The sequence below is a fragment of the Hydra vulgaris genome, chromosome 12 (genome assembly GCF_038396675.1).
Source record: "Hydra vulgaris chromosome 12, alternate assembly HydraT2T_AEP".
Classification (NCBI taxonomy): Eukaryota; Metazoa; Cnidaria; class Hydrozoa; order Anthoathecata; family Hydridae; genus Hydra; species Hydra vulgaris.
This window is the reverse complement of record NC_088931.1, coordinates 26,859,755-26,877,893: the sequence shown is the minus strand read 5'-3', so window position 1 is coordinate 26,877,893 and position 18,139 is coordinate 26,859,755. Positions and strand designations below refer to the sequence as shown.

The 18,139-nt window shown below is 29.5% G+C and overlaps 1 protein-coding gene across 3 annotated transcripts in view; it reads left to right on the top strand.

Moving 5' to 3' along the window:
* Positions 1-17,185, top strand: part of LOC101239788 (PCNA-interacting partner) — a 54,084-nt gene extending 36,899 nt beyond the window's left edge. Inside the window, exons 11-13 of one of the 3 annotated variants that reach the window (XR_010642320.1) lie at positions 6,499-6,547; positions 8,230-8,344; positions 16,530-16,667. Coding sequence is in view for 2 of the 3 variants with exons in the window: in XM_065812748.1 (XP_065668820.1) it covers positions 6,499-6,547; positions 16,530-16,838 (358 nt within the window). In the remaining variant the exon portion in view is untranslated. Of the gene's footprint in view, positions 1-6,498; positions 6,548-8,229; positions 8,345-11,568; positions 12,034-16,529 lie in introns of those variants that run through there. The other 2 variants (XM_065812748.1, XM_065812749.1) reach the window with 2 other exon arrangements.
* The last annotated feature ends 954 nt before the right edge of the window (positions 17,186-18,139 follow it).

Sequence of the window (18,139 nt, the reverse complement as noted above, 5' to 3'; positions counted from 1 at the left end):
AAGTTAAACTAAAATTGAAAATTGCCAAAAAAACACTTATAAAGATTTTTTTTTTTTTTACTTTTAAAGGCTTTGTTAATAGTTTTTTTTTAAGCAAAGTAATCTAAATTTTGCATATTAACGCTGTCTCCTAATGGCCTAAATCTTTAATTAATGGCTTGTTTAAGAACAACTTCTTTGGTTAACATTTGTTTTCACCAATATTGAATAATGCTTGATGAACCTCCAAAGAATTTACTGGTTGCTTCTCACATGTTTTAACATGCAATATCATTTTATACCATACAACGTCACAAGTTTTCATCATCAGCCAAGACAAATCCCTGGGCAAAAATATTTGCAGACCTGTCTTTGCTGCATAGAAAGCACACAATGAAATGGTTTATGGGACTTTTTTTAGCTCGCTTTATTTATTTTTTTGGCACCTATACAAACTTGAACGCCATAACAATATACTACTTGACCCCTTCTCCATAGAGATGCCAACATCCTAACAATATTAATGGTAGCGTCACTCCATGCAGACTATCTTACATGACACTATGCAGCACTAAAGCGTTGTTCTTCATGTGTTCTTTAAACTTTAGACCATCAGTATTCAAGGAAAAAAGGCGAATAAGAGTTTTTGGAGCACTTAGGAACAGTCACAGAAAAAAGATAAGAATTAATTCAATGACAAGTAACATGATAATGAATATCTGTAGATAGCACAAGAGATGCTAGCTCTTTAGAGCAGTGCCTATTAAAGTCTTTATGGAGTACATTACCGTTCATAAATATAGGAAGATCTAATTTATTGCGATAACAATTTGCTGAAAAAAATTGGGTTTTACCTGAATAAAGTTCACCAGCCACTGGGAGCCCCATGCTGTAGCAGAAGTGAAATCTTTTTCGAACTCAAATGCCCCCACAAAGCAATCAGAGAGTGTTGGCTTCTTATCAAGACAAGATTAAATCATAGTATCATCAGCAAACAATGCCACCTTAGATGTGAGAATATCTGGAAGATTGTTAATGTAAATTAAAAAGATTAAAGGGCCAAGGAATAAACCTTGAGAAACCCTTGAAGTTACAGGATATGTAGAGGAGTGCTGTCCATCAAAGACAACTTTTATACTACAATTGGAAAGGAAGGATTCAATAATTTTAAAGATGTTACTAGATACACCATAAGGAGAAAGCTTATGGAAAAATTCAGCATGCCAAACTTTATCAAAATCTTAAGAAATGACAAGAGCAATAGATTTATCTAATCCACGATAAAACCTATCGGTTATTACTGTTAGCAAATCAGAAGTAGAACAAGGAAATTGAAGTCCATATTGATAATCAGAAAGTAAGTTATTAGATTCAAAACGAGAGATGAAGTGTTTGTTAATTAAAATTCAAAAACCTTGTTTGTGATATGAAGAAGACTAATGAGGCGGTAGTTGGACAAGTCAGATTACTCTCCAGAATTTTTGAAAATAGAGATAACAGATGCTGCTTTTCAGCAGGCGGGAAAACAATAATCTGATAAGCACTTGTTAAATAGTTTTGAAAGTCTAGAAGGCAACTCCGGAGAGCACTGCAAAGCTATAACAGATATTTTGTCCGAACCACAAGATTTAGAAAAGTCTAAGCAGGAAATGACTTTAGATACAGAAGCTGGAGTGATACAAATATCAAGCAGTAGAACAACCTATTTGTTGGCTATATCAGGTAGAATGCGACTAGTGGAATCAAGAGATGATATTGATGAAAAGTTCTTAGCAAACAATTCAACTTATTATTGATACTGTTAAAGGTACTCTATAAGTCACTAAAGCCTAATTTTTGTGATAAAATACGAGATTTCATGACTTAAGATTAGTGGGATTTGGCGTAAAACAAAATCTTTTTACAATGGTTTCTAGCAATAGTAAACAGACATCTGTTTTCTGGAGAGTAGTTTTGCTAATAGATATGGAAATGATGGTTTCAATTAGAAATTGAAGCAGCACAATGTGTTGGAAACCATGGAGAAGAGTGAGGCTTGACTTTGAATTGTCGAGAGAGATTTAAAGATATCATGCCAGCCCGAATCCATGAAGTTATGTAATAAGCACATTTGTCAGCAGGAAGACGAAAGATTTCTACCCTAGGGCCTTCATGAAGAAAACCACGGAAAGAGTCCCAGTCAACTTTGAGGTAGTTGTAAGAGGTACATTGATAGGGGGATTCTGACAATAAAGAACAATGGGATAATAGTTGATCAGAAGCACTTAAGGGTGAATGTGGAGAAACTGAGCTCCGGCTAGGATCAAAAACAAGACATAAGTCGAGTAGAGAAAGTAAATGATTCGGCTTATCAAGAAAACATGTTGTAAAGTTGACTATTTGTGTTAAAGATTGAGACTAGCAAAAATTGTGGGCCTTAACACCTGCAGAGTCACTGACACTAGAGCCAGACCATTCAGTGTGATTAGCATTAAAGTCACTAACAACAACGATATTGACTGATGACAAAAGAGAGAGGGCTCGGTCAATTTGATTAGAAATAACATCAAAAAAAAGTGCAGCCTTGAGATGAAGAAGTGCAATATAGAACAAAGAGAAAGGCGATAGAGTAAAGTGGTGCTAAACGAAAGCATATAAAATAATAGTTGGTAGTTTCAAACCTAGTTTCCCGACGAATGGGTGAATTCTTGCGAATGTGAATGCCATGGGCAAGCATGCGGCTAATGGCATTTTTTACAAATTAAAGAAAGATAACCATCAACACTATGTTCACAAGATGTGACAGCCAAACTCAAATAGTCTCACAAAGAGCAAGTAGGTCTGGTGAACTTTGCAAGAGATAAGACTCAACAGAAGAAAACTTTCTTCAAAGACCACGAATATTAGTGAATGATAGGTTTAGAGAGTTTGGTGATGACAATGGTTTTTTGTGTTTTATAGTTTTTGGTACTTCAGTCATACCTAAAAGAATCAATATTACCATTACCAAAAAGAATGAATATCAAAAATACTGATGTATTATGTAGTAAACAAATATCTAAGATCTGAGGTGTTAAATAAATATTTTAGAAATGCTGGGCGTTATCTTGCTAACAAAATTACACCAACCTTGTCACCAACCTATAATTCTTTTAAAATCTAAAACCATTAGATGACACAACATTGCATGACTTTGACTTGATGTTACAAGAATTTGAAACAGCTTTTTTGTCTTTAAAAAAGAATAAATCGGGATTTGATGATATACCCAGTAATATACTAATTGCAAATAAAAAAAAAAGCATTAGTAAACTGTTGTTTTAAATAGTAAAACTTTGTTTTGATCAAGGGGTATTTCCTGATATACTAAAATTAGCAAAAGTATTTCCAATTTATAAAAATGATCATTCTAACGTTTTCTACAGGTCTATATTAGTGCTTTCTGTATTTTCAAAAATAATCGAACCTCTAATTTACAATAGAATCCTTTGATCATTTTACTAAAAACAATTTCTTTTATTTAAAACAATTTGGATTTCAGAAAAATCATTCAACTGAACATACTTGTATTGAATTAGTTGATTAAATAAATAATGGCCTTAACAAAAATAAATTTACTTTAGGCATATTTATCGTTCTCTCAAAAGCTTTTGACACTGTTGATCATTGTATTTTGTTAGAAAAGTTGAAGCATTATGGAGTAACTAATAAGGTCTACCATTGGATTAAAAGTTACCTCACTGATAAAAAACAATATGTTCTAAATCAAGAATGCGGAATACTTAAAATCATGTGTGGAGTCTGCAAGGATCGATACTTCGTCCTCTCTTTCTTTTAGTTTATATAAATGACTTAGTTAATGCATTAGTAAAGTTAAACCCAAGTATGTTCACAGATGACACAAACCTATTTCTTTTTAACAATAGTATCAGACAACTTTATGCAGACATGAATTTTGAATTAAGTAAGATAAATTACTGGTTTATGGCAAATAAACTCTCACTAGATCTTGAAAAAACACAGTATACCTTATTTCATGAAAAATTGCAAGAAGAAAATCGTCTCCTTAAATTACCAGACCTATTTTTAAATAGCATACAAATAAAAAAGCAAGACTATTTAAAGTTTTTAGGAATACTTGTTGACAATAATTTATCTTGGCTTCCCCATATTTAATATTTACAATCAAAAGTTAGTAAAACCATTAGTCTGATGTACAGAGTTTGTCCATATGTAAATACAGTTTGTCTAAAGTTATTATACTTTTCTTTAATTCTTAGTTTTATTAACTATGCTAATATAACAAAACTTAAAAAAAAATACTTCATTTGCAAAAACATGCATGTAAAATATTTACGGAAAAAAAAAGAGGGGTGCATACTAAACCCTTAATGAGAAATATGAAAGTGATGGATTTAGACAAAATATATTTTTATCAGCGCCTAATTTTCATGTATAATTATAGTAATAGTCCAACTTTGGCTAATTTTATTTGTAGATTTGAGAATAATGTAAGTGAAAAGTATTTCTTAAGAACAAATCAATCAAGTTCCTTCAAACTCCCAAAGAAATTAAATAAAAATACAAAATATTCAATAGCATATCATGGACATAAGTAATGAAATTCTTTTCAAAAAAATAATGCATATATGGCAAAATCATTAAAAACATTTAAGCTCCAAGCAAAAAAACACGTTTTTAATTTTGCAGAATAATGTAGTGGTAGAGCACTCGCTTCATAAGCGAGAGGTTCGGAGTTCGATTCCCACCACATCCCCCATTTTATTACTTTTATATTTTTAACTCTTTTTGACAATATTTTATTATATTAAGGGGCTCTATGAAAAGATAGAGATGATATTGCATCATCCATATCTTGTTTGAGTCCATATCTGTTTTTAAAATCTTTTATATACTGATATTTACCATGTAAAACTCGTCTGTAATTTATTTTAACAGTGAAATATAAAATAAAATAAAAAATAAAGAAGTCTTTTTTTTTTGTCAAAGTTCTATAACAAAAAAATTTGTTAAAGAACTTGACTCAAAGCATAGATAGTACTCCGTACATTATTTAATTGTCCAAGTAACTGCCTTATTACTATTAACAAACCCTAAGTCGTAAAAAAGGACTCTAAATGTGGCCCCGACAATGCACACCAAAAATATGATCAGGGACACCATCCATGCGCAACATGGCTTTGTTAATACTCTGATATTTTGCAGCTGTTGATAGAATCAGCCACTCTGAGAGCTATCACAGAGCCTCAGAACCATAAAACTGAGTTTTAAAGCTGTATTAAGAGATAATAGAATGAGTTGCTTGTCATAAAAACGGAAACACAAGCAAAACCCATGCATTGAGTCAAGAAGATCCAGCATTTAACTTCATAAACTGGAAACAATGTATTATAAATATATTTGTGTCAGCTAATAGATGAAGAAGGAATGTGAGGCTGGTCAACAGATAGAATCTGTTTACCCTTCAAGTCTTTGCCTAGAAGGCCTTCTACAAGACAGTAGCCGGATGCGTTTAACATCTGCCCAAAATGAGTATTTTTATCAAGACGCCATCTCTGGCCTTTACTCAACCATGATCTTCAAGGCTGGGGGTGTTTTAAGTTGGAGTTGGCTTCTCCTAGTTTTTGCCTAAAAAAGCGTATCCTACATGGCAGCAGGATATGAAGCAGATTGTACTGGGTTACATGTTACCAGTAGCCGGATAATCTGACCTGACTTTAACGTTTTCACTTCAGCTATAATTACAAACTTTCAATTAAGTCATAGATTTAATTGAAAGTTTATGTGAAACAAATGGATTTTATGTTTTTTTGTTATATCGCATATAAAATAATTATTTGTTTTCAATATTCTATTGAATATTTTTTGTCTATAAAATTTTTATACTTTTTTATACTTTAAATTATTTGTGTATAAACAAAACTAGTTGATTTTAAAACTCAGAAATAATGTGTGTGCATGCATGTGTGTTAGAAGGTAGGAATTCTATACAAGTGATGAGAACTGTAAACTAATTTATAATGCTATTGAATCAATTTATAGTGAAATAGGCGAGAGATTTTATAAATTAATAAAAGATATCTTTTTATTTTGTAATATAAAAAAAATCAACTTAAAGAGTAAAACTATTACTGCAATACAATGAATATGCTGATAAACCAAGTAAACAGGATTTTTTTTTGTATAGAAACGCTTGCGAGTATGATTTCTAAACAGATGATGACAATGTCTAAGTTTAATCATGCTAAGAATGTTATCTAAAAAATTTCTGAACTATTGATGCAAAAACTATAAAATTATCGTCAACCGTTGTGAAATAGGAATCTTCTGTAAAAATGTAGAGTTTCTATACAGAAATTTGTTTAATGATGATGATGATGATGATGATGATGATGATGATGATGATGATGATGATGATGATGATGATGATGATGATGATGATGATGATGATGATGATGATGATGATGATGATGATGATGATGATGATGATGATGATGATGATTTTAAATTATGATTTAGAACTCCTGAGGTTAATGAAGAAACTCCTAAAAAAATAAAACTGAGCAAGGTAAATAATGCAATTTCTTTTAGGTTTATTTTTTATTTTAATAAGTTTTCAAAACAAAACCAAGAAATAAAAGAATTTCTCTTTTAAATTTTTTCTTTCTTTGTTAATATAAAAGTTTAAAAGTTTTATATTTTTTATCATTGCAATACAAAAGTATTGAAACTTTTTTTATTAATAGCAAATAAGTATAAAACTTTATGTTTTTTATCCTTACTAATGTATTTAAATTGATTACTAAAATTAAATTAAATGATTTTTAAATATAATTATTAGAAAAATTTATTCATAGTTCTTTATTATTTCATCAATGAATGATAATAAAAAATGTATTGAAAAAAAGAAATTTCTTTGCACACTCTTGAGTTTTTTTTTTAAACTTTGCTTTAAAAATTGTATACTAGTAAATCTCGATTTTTCAAAAATGAGCTATTGATTTATTTCTCACCAAGGTATAAAGTTTATATCACCATATTAAACTTTATTGAAATTACAATAAAACACAAGACTGTAAGTAACCACTGTTTAGTTGCGAGTTACTAGAATCAAAGAATAGAGTTAAAGAGCAAGGAAACAGCTGATAGAAGACTTGAAACATTGTAGGTTGTATGAGTCAGGAAAACATAAAGATGGGGGAGAGTTGCAAAGGGTGAATAAAAGTTTTTAGATCATGCAGGGATAGATACAGTAAAAAGATGTGACTTTGCTGAATGACGAGCCAAGAATTTTGGTTTAAATAAGTTTTGGTTGATGGAGAAAATAGCTCTTTTGAGCAGCAACCATATTTGTAGAACCAAGCAGCAACCAAGCAGCAAGGTAGTATTTGTAGAAAAGAGAAAGAGAATTTTACAATGGTGGCAGAGAGGCTTAAGCTTCCCAGATAAAGCAGGTCCAGCTAGGTTTATAATGCATTTTTGGACCTTGTCTAAAAGTGAGAGAAAGCATTCATGAGAAAAACCAGCCCAAATATGACAACAATATTCCATACAGGTACAAATAAAAGACTTGTAGAGGTAGAGAATGGAGTCAGAAGTAAGTAAATTTAGTTTGGGGAAAAAAGGGGAGGGGATGGATGTTGAAAGCTTTTTGTTCAAAAGGGATGGGATCCTAAATTAGTGGTTTTACTGCACATGTATTTTATGGATGCCCCCAAGTCTTGCCATCCGATAAATTTTTAACTAACAGCTGGTCTATAAATAAAGTAAACCATAATATTCTTGATTATTTTTCAATGCTTACTGTTTTATAATAATGACCTCATTATTATTATAACATATTGTTTTAATAATATTAAGGTCATTACCTAAAATAAAGTTAATAGACTTGTGGATAAATATTCTCACATCACCACCAACGTGATTTAATCTGATAAGCGATTACCTAGTTTATAATAAGAATTTTTTTCATTACTTTTTAGCATAATTTCTGTGAGACTAATTATTTTAAAATCATGATATAGTTCTTGCAATAAGAATTTTAAAAACCAGTAATCTTATTACCAGTATTTTTGTATCTGGTTGATGTTGTCCAAAAAATTAAATTTTAGATAGCAAATAAATGTCATTGCATCTTGCCAAAATCCATTAATGTTTTTAAAATTTTTAAGACTAATTTTCTATGAATTTTTATGAATGATTACCTATTGGTAGTCTAAAAATAAAATACTCATCTACTTCAAATTCCAGATACCATTTAAAAACTAAACATCTTTATGGAAACAAGACAAGGAAACTTGAGCCTGTGGGGGTGCTTCCAGGTCAAATGGGTCATCCAGCAGGCAGAACAAAAACAAGACAAAAGGTATCTAATAATTTTGTCAAAAATTAATTAGTCGGTTACAAAGAAAGTGTATTTATTTTAAAAATTATAAATAGAATACAACAAATTTCTTTAATTCGATAAGAGGGAATATTGATTTTTTAAACACTTGAAATTCAATGCTCTTGCTAATAAAAAAAGAAAAAAAGTTTTTAGAGAAAGATGAGAGATATTATATTATTATAAATAGAATACGGGTTTTCTTTAATTCAATAATTATTTTCATTATTGAGATAATTTATAGTTGATTACTTGGTAGGTGAACATAAAAATCAAAAAAGTAGAAGTTAGAAAATCAAAATCAAAAAGTAAGAAGAAAACAATTTTTGATTCCCAGTTTTAAAAAAAAAAGATTTTTTTTAACAACAGCAGCAGGGGTCAACTCTGAAATCCAGACGCCTAATGAATCAGAAGATTTGTCAATGAAGAGCTCTGCTTTTGAAGAGATGTAAGATAAAAACGACAATGTAATAAAAGTTGATCAGTTATTAAAATTAATTAAGTGAAATTTATTCGACAATTAAATTTGTTATTCAGCAATCATAGTTACTCAAAAAGTTAGAGAAATTTTTGTAAAGGCCCAAATGAAATTTATTTCAACAGATTCGAAATAAATAAAAAATTTTGTGTTGTACCGTCCAATTTTTTTTCGTAACTAACGTATGCTTATACCTATTTGAAACATATAGATTGCATAATATTGTTTTTAATATTTGATTTAATTTTTGTACTTAAAATCACATGAATATTTAAAATAATTAGGAATGCTACTATTAATTTCCATATTTAGATTAGGGGAGAGCGACATAAACGGACCCCTGTTCAAAAAATGATAGAATCAACTAGCTGTAACCAACCGCAAATTACAAACAGTATTTTTCAGGAAATTCAATCTATGCTCTATAAATTAACATCAGAAAATTAAGTGTGACTATGCCTTACGTTAAGAAACAATTGTTAAACAAAGAGATGCTAGGAGCCTTTCACCCTGGAGGTAGCCTAAAATGAGCCCCTTGTTTAATTTCTGAATTAAACCTGATTATTAATCAAAAATTAACTATAACTAATTTATAATGATACGTAATCTTCTGCTCATTATTCACATTAAAAATTGACACTCTGAGTCAACTCAGAATCAGAATGTACAACGTGTCTAAATTCAACTCTTGAACTAATCTTGTGAAAATTAAAATGATAATATGTTTACTTTTTAAAAATATCAAAAAATACAGTAAACATAAATGCCTTTTATAATTACAATAGAAAAGTATTTAGCTCAATAAAATTTAAAAGTCTTTTAACATTTTAGCCATCTTGTGTTGTTTTTTTATTAACTGCAGTGAAATATCAGTTGAAAGTGCTGAAGCAAAATCGTTGTCTGTAAAAGCATTTCAATTGAGCGGAAAATAGTTATATTTTAAAAACTATAACAGTAGTGATAGCAGATGTTGCCCTCAAGTAGCTATTTTTAAACAGTTCACCTATTTAATAAATTGTTACAACTCGTCCAGGATGTTTTCTCAGCCAATTTTTAACCCTCTTGTGCATAATAGGTAATTAAAGGCTTCATAAAAGCTACATCTAAAGGTTGAAGTCTATGGCTACAATGCAGTGGAAGACAATAAAATAACATTGTTTACTTCTAGATTTAAATTAAGAGTTTTGTACCCATCTAATATTAGCAAAACAGGTTTGTGCTCTGTTGGGTTAGCATGCTTTACAAATTGCATGAATCAAGTAACACTTTGCATCTAACCTGATGGGTGACAAACAGCAATTGAACTGGGTAGTGCAGCATCCATTAGTTCAGAATTCATGAGAACACTCGTAAAAATAAAAAGGGGTGGTACAAAATTGCCTGTCGCACTCATGCAGATTTCCACTGTAACCAACTGCCCATGCTCAGCAGAAGTCACGCTCCAACCTGCTTTTTTTAACGAGTAGCAATCACTTTTGATGGCTTATTTGGAACTGTAGTGATGCCTGTTTCATCGACATAATAAATTTGATCTGGAAAATAGTGATGCTTTTCCTACAATGCTTGCATTAAGTCAAAAAACTTTTAGACACTGACTTGGTTAAAGCCCTGTACTCTTGCTGCATAGGTTGGCTCTGGTGTTCTTACAGATAATTGTGAGTGTCGAGTCAAAAATCCACGAAACCAATTAGCACCAGCTTTTTCACTTTTTGAACTGAACCTTTTATGGAGATTGTTAAGTTTAGCAAACTGGTAGGTAACTTTATGCAAAACTTGAGGTGTTAAACCAAAAAGCATAGCTTCCATTTGCTTGATATGAGTCACCAGCTCTTTTTCCATTTCAATAAAAAACGCACATTTTACTGATCCAAGTGATTTCAACGACGCTTGAAACAAGAGGAATTAATAGAAAAAAACTTATAAATTCAGTCCAATTCAATCAAACTATAAATAAAACGTCTTAGGATGTACATTTTATACAAAGACTTTTTTGTAATTATATATCAATAAACTCTTTAAAAATATAATTTAAAATACACAAAGTATTAACATTTAAAATATTAACAATTAAAAGTATATATTAACATTTAGATTCAGTTTAAAATCATATATATAAATGTTATGTATATATTGTACTTAATAAGGATTAATAAAAAATATTGCATAAAGCTATAATGAAGTAACGTTTTACATATTTTTACAAAAAATGGCACAAAAAGTTTATAAAATTTAAAAAATACAAATACGCAGCTGTGGCTTTAAATTACTATAAAATAGCAAAGGAAGTCGTTATAAATATCTTTTTCGCATAAAAATAACAATGAAAATCTTTACGATAATATTGTCAATTTATCCTCTTTTTTTTTTTTAACGCGTTGCTGAAATATTTTGCCGTAAAATTCGAATGATGCCCTTTCTCTTTTAGGCAAGGTGCAAAAACGTATTGTAAACGTAATTGGACTTGCTCTTGCCGCCAACTTTCAGCCATTGTCACATCGTCGTAATGTTGCTTCTCTTTCTCTTGCCTATAAATACTATAATGGGCGCTTAGTAATATTTAGCGAAAAAAATAAATAGGCTATTCTCGTATAAATCTTGTGCAAATATGCTTTACTGTATGTAACCGCAACATTTGGTTTTTATTTAGAAAAACAAATTTATAATTTATTTATTAAAAGGTGTTAATAAAAACATTTACTACATTTTTATTCAATATGTCCTTTCTCAGCATCAATCACAACTTCAAGACGACTTATGAACCTGGAACAGGTGGTCTGGATATAGTCCTTGGACATCTTGTTCCACTCCTTTTTAATGACAGCCTTCAGGGAGTTGACACTGTTGTGGGGATGTTGACAAGTCTTGGACTCTACATGCGTCAAAATCGAATAGTCAAGAGGTGACAAATCTAGAGATCCAGGTGGCCATAACACTTTTGACCAGTGTTTTGGTAGGTTCTCTTGGAGTAACCTCTGGGTCTTATGGGACATATGTGGTGGTGCTCCATCTTGCTGGAACACATTGTTGTCTGGAGAGTAGTGGACATCGATCCAGAGCTTGATTTAAATTATCGTTAGAAATATAAAAACAGTTTTTTTCTTTATTTTAAAATAATTTTGATTAAACCTTACTTACGTCATTAAAAGTTTTTTTTTTAATAATGACACGCTTAACATTAGTTTCAAATTTTATACATAAATATTAGTTTATTTCTTAAGTTACCCCAAGCAACTGTTTAACTTAATCCGAGTGACACTGAAGATTCCTGACGGGCCAGGACCGGTGTTATAAGATGTCACTATTGAAACTCGAATGCAAAAAAATATGTCTTCTTGATAATATTTTACGTGGTATAGCTAATTAAGTTTTAATGGTCCAACAAATTGAAAAAAGTCTATTTCAACGGCTTCATGCCTATGCTGTGTTCTTTAGAAAATCGTATAAGTGAATGGTATTTGGGTCAACCATCGACAGAAGTTAGGCATCAACGATAAAAACATATTGTTGAAGCGATAGGTCTTTTCAAAAAACTTCAAACAAGATTTTTTTTTTAACTATTTTTCTATTAGCAATAAAACTAGGTAAATCCAAATATTTGTTTTAAAATTAAATATATATCAATTTAAGAAAACATCATTTACTACTTGCTACAGTTATAAGCTTGTTTGTAAGATAGTCTGAAACTGTTTAATGCTGTTTAATTCATCATAGCACAGAACATTGTTAATTAAAAATTTTGAATTGAATGCATTTTATTTGAATAGCTAAATATAATAGAAAAAGTTCTTTTCTTTCTGGCTAGTTTTTGACATTATACAACAAACTTCAGATTTCAGAATAGTTAAGGCACATCCGTAAAATACTTCAAGCGGGTATGGAGAGCCAAATGCGAACAAGCGCGTAAAAAGGTTTAGTTTAAGTACTAATGTGGTTTGATTATTTATCTCGTTATATTTTTCTAATACTTTATTTATTTATTTTTAACAAAAACGATTTTTTAAATATACAAACCAAATTTATTTTGATTCGATTAATCTCGAGATATTTGAATCTAAGAAATTATTTGAATTCTTTACCCAATAAAGCTAAAGTTACATTAACACATGTTTTCTAGATCTAGATTGTATTTAGAAACAATTGTTTGTACGCCTTTAAATTGCATAACAAATCTAAAGTTAATACGTCAGAGATGCTTCAAAAGATAACAATTGAAATGGAGAGCGAACGCGATGATGTCAGTGAGGAGATTTTTAATGAATGAAGCTTTACTTGAATAAAAATTTGAACGATTTTAGTCAAATTTTTATATACGTAAAGCTGAGCAATTACTCCAAAAACGATGAGTTTAAGCAATTGATTTTTTTATTCAGCCGCCCTTAGGCCTCTTTTTTTTTGTCTTCTCTCCTTTGGCAGTGAGTGTTTATAGTTACACCAGTTCCATCACCAATATTAAATCAAGACCGGATATCTTGTATACTAGATCATCACTTACATGATCGTGTTCGAATATTAAATGTGTAATAAACCCATTTGTTTTAAAACTGAGTCTAAAAAAAGCTTCAGCGAAAATGAAGAATATAATTTAATTTTAACTGACTACTATAACTAATAATATAACTGAGATCGCAAATGCTGTAATTAAGAGATTTGAGAAAGAAAAAAAATTTATTTAAAAAAAAACTTAGAATTTCACGAGTTTAAAAAATCAATATTATATTATGTAACAGATAATGTCGAATTAACTGTTTTTTGTTTTTAATGTTTTAAAAAGATTATGCGTTGAGGAGGAGTTTGATTTTGTAATAAATGATGCATAGGTGCAGAATAAATGATGCATAGGTGCAGCGGGGAAAGGGGTTGTTAAAGACATACAGTTGCGTAAAAGGGAGTAGGGGGTCCTAAATCGGTGGTTTTACTCCGTACGTGCTTTATGGATGCCCTCTTATCGTAATTCTAATTTTGCTCCTATTGTTAAGTAACAATATTGTGCTAAAATTTTATTGTTATTGTAAAGAAATATTTTACACACTTTCTACTTAATATTGAATCAAATCGATACGATATTCTTCTAATTTCTATCAAATTGATATGAAAATTAATATTCTATCAAATTGATACGATATTAAAAAAGAATAATACGAAAAATAAAAATATAAGTTTTGTAATAATTAACGACAATTGCGTGTTGAAATGTGAATTGCGTGAGTTGACTATTTTATTTTAAGCATTATCTTGTTGCTAATTAAATTCCCCTGAGTTCATTAAGAACTACGTTAACGGAGATCTTGAACTGTTTAAAACGATAAGCTACGCGATGTATACCGTTTTTACGTTAAGTATAATATGCAAATAATTACGCTTTAAGTAGCGTGTCTAATTAGAATCCTGTAAAATATATATTTTTTGTTGTTGTTGTTGTTGTTTTTGCTATTTTAAATCTTTACTTAAAATATTTTAAATGTGCTAAAATAACAACATGAGAAGAAACGATATAACGATATCTACTTGTCATATCCACATATATGTACAGTTTAGTTAATAGGTTAAAACAACGGTTGAAACTCCTGAATATACACAATTTCAGAATTTAGTATATGCTTGAAATCTAGACACCAAAAAAAGCTTGCTGAGCGCCTGATAGTTACTTAATTATAAAGTTTTGGTACAAGTATCACTACTTTACAGTAGTGCAATAATACACTTTTTTTTAAGTTCATTTATACATTTTTTAATATATAATTTAACATATGGGCGTAACAAAAACGATGGCGTTACTAAGAAATGTCATTATATTATTATTGTTGTTGTTATTGTTGTTATTGTTATTATTATTATTATTATTATTATTATTATTATTATTATTATACATGTTTTTTGAACGGGGGATTATATATCCATGACCAAACTATGTTTTGAATTATTATTTATTTTCAAGTTTTGAAATTATATTTCGATGTTATACTTTAATAAACACCGAAAATGTTTTCGATGTTCATTTATTAAAGCATCTTTTGTTACAAGTTTTGCCCTAAAACACAATTATAACATTATATAATATTTCACGCAATTTTTTTGTTAAAAATGATTAATAATTTTCAGTTCTTGTATAATTTACATACTCGCCTATATACCTAGTCTGCGCACTGTTTTTTACGCTAATACCCTATGGGTCTGGAAGTCACGATTGTCACGATCAATTCACAATCGCTAAAGCCATTTTTGGAGGGTTTTGTATTAATAGTTGAAATAAATTTAGTTTTTACAGTTTTCTATTATATAACAAATCACCTATATCTATGCAAAGGTGTCGTCCACAAATTACCTCAATGCGATAGGAGGGTGGAGGGTTAATGATTTTGCGATGATTACAGAGGGGAAGGGGGTCTAATTTTGTTAGGGAGCAGAATTTTTAATTTTAAAAAATTAGTGCCTAGCCTAGGATAAATCCTCAGCTGATGTATGTGCACTTCGCTGCGGCTATTTCTATTTAAGCCTAATTTAATTGTTAATAATTTAAGTTAATTACCGCTACGCCTATATCATCGATGAAAAAATAGTCTATAATTATATGGTTATTGAATAATAATTATATAATTGTTATTATGCTACAATAATAGATATAATAATAAAGCATAAAATATATATAATACAAATAGATACAATAATAAAACATAAAATATTACAAGAATAAAAGCAATATATTCCACGATTTTTTCCCGCAATTCTGCTTTCACGTATTTACTGATACTCACGACACTACACTAACTTATTGATTCCAAGGTTATTAAATTTATATATTTATCATAAATCAAATATCTTCAGAGTTAACTTGTCCGTTTAACCACTGCTAATTTGTACAATTTTACATAGAGCTATAGGAATGCAGATTTTATATGGAACTATAGGAGTGCAAGAAATAGTATTAAATTATATGTATTGAAACGTAATAATTAGGTAAAAGCTCCTTTAAAATTTTTAATATCGTATTTACGTTAGTGTGATGTTAGTTTGGCGTAAAGATTATATAATTTTTTTTTTTATATAGGTATATATATTTATAAAAGAAGTCTTAGTCCTTAAATATAAATAGATATATAGATATAGATATAGATATTTTTCTTATATAGATTGTATAAATAGTTTGGCGCAAAGATTAGAAATATTAACGGTACAGCTTCAGGTTTTAGTACCTTACTTTCTAAATTTTTTTTTAAAACTGGTTGGCTTGCGACTTCTGTTAGAATCAGAGTCTGGACATTTAAAGTCCGTTGGTAAAGTGTAAAGAGCAACTGTTACTGTTTTTTGTTGGAAAAGTTTTCTATTTTAATTTTTCTGAGCCATTTTCTACAAATATCGCTGTTAGTAGGAGAAGAATGGTAGCTTTTCAAGCAGGATCAGGATCATAGCCAGATTTACATTCATAAGCACGAGATTTATTTACTATGTTAAGTTTTATTGAATGTAATCAGTGAGTAAATAAAGCTTCATTTACGTTTATACATTTCTTAAAAACTGTCGGCCCTCGTTTTTTTTTTTAAATAATCATTTGCAAGTGCGCAGACCAGAGCAATGCGACTTTTTTTTTTTTTAAGTAGATTTTTACGTGGTATTTTAATTGTTTTCATTTAATAATTTAGTTCTTTGTTTACTGATTTTATATTATTTTAAGTTTATGTTATTTGTTTGTAGCAAAACAAAGAAAATTCGTGTGCAAGACCTTTAGTTGAGTTGCAAACGGATTTTTCAGAAAAGTTGTCTAAAAATAATGATATAGAGTCTCCCTCTCCTTTTGTTTGCATTATACGCTGTCTAAAAAGCCCATTGAAGGAAGTTAGTAATCAACTATCGAAAAACGTTTTAAATGAAACTTGTGAATTAACAAAAGAACCGTCAAGACTTTTAAAACGGAAGAATTCAAGAAAATTGTCAAACGTTTCAAAGAAACTTAATCTTCTTCCAGGACAACAAACCATAACTAGTTTTTTTAATATGACGTAGTATATTTCCTGTGACTTACATCGCCATGTGAGTTGACAAGTTTTATAATTTTCAAAATGATTTAAGGTTTTAATTGATTTTTATGTATTTTTTACGCTCTTTTTAATGTAATACTGTCGTAAGATTTAAAAAAAATTAAAAATTAAAGGCTATAATATGAAAACTCACAGTAATCTCACAGTAAAACATATAATTTTATCAATCTTTGAGCTAATTCTTTAGGAATAAAACTTTTTTTTTTGTAAAAATTAACTTATATAATTTATTCAGTTTTAGAAAACAACTCATGTCGAGGTATTTAATTTATGTCAAGGTTTTGTTATCAGTGAAAATAAATCAAAACTTCATGACGTCATTAGTGATTAGCGAAGGTGCTTAAGAGTCTGTTGGAAGCTTTTTAATTATCGGTTTTGCGAAATATATTCTCGTTTCAATTTGTGCTTCGCATAAAAGATTTGCTAAAATTTTTCAGTTCGTTTTTATAAAATAACAACTTTTTTTTTATTTGCATACTTGATCAAGCTATTTTAAGCAATTCGCGTATTTTTTTTCCTTATACATATATAAACATTTCGAAGCTTATTTCTTAAATCCGAGTATACAAAACAGACTGGCGCGCAAACACGTTTAAACAAAGAAAAGCTCATAGACATTATTAGTAAGTTAAAAAACGGGATATTCGGATTAAAAATTATTTTATATAAAATAATACAAATCACAACTGTGTATGATGAAGCGTTAAATGTAAGGAAAGTGCATTAATTTGTTTTAAAAATGATCAGCTAAGATAATTTCCTATTGGATTTACAACATTCCAACGAGCGCGTTATGCTCAATTTGTTCTAGAATTGAGTATAACGCGCTCGAAATTGAATCCAGAAGGAAGATTTGTGGAGTATATTAAAGCGTTTGGAGTGTCACCTATTAATTGCATGGATAGAAAGATAAAACTTTAAAAAAATTGTCTGTATCTCCTTTGCCTTGATATCGAAATATGTAAGAAAATAGTCTAGGTATTGTCGATCAGTAAAAATACTGTTTTGTAAAATCAAGCGGATGTTGAAGTTCCGCATATATTATTACAAGATTTGTGAACATAAGACGATTATTTATCCCTTTTTTTTTTTTTACTATTTATATACTTTTTTGTTTTCTTATTAATTTAAATTATGTTTTTTTGTATATATAAATACTTTCTGCTTATTGGAATCACAGGTATTTTAAATATTTTAGTAAAAGTAAAAGGGTGTCCAACATTTCTCCTATTTTCTGGTATTGCATATTATTGACTATTTTCTGAA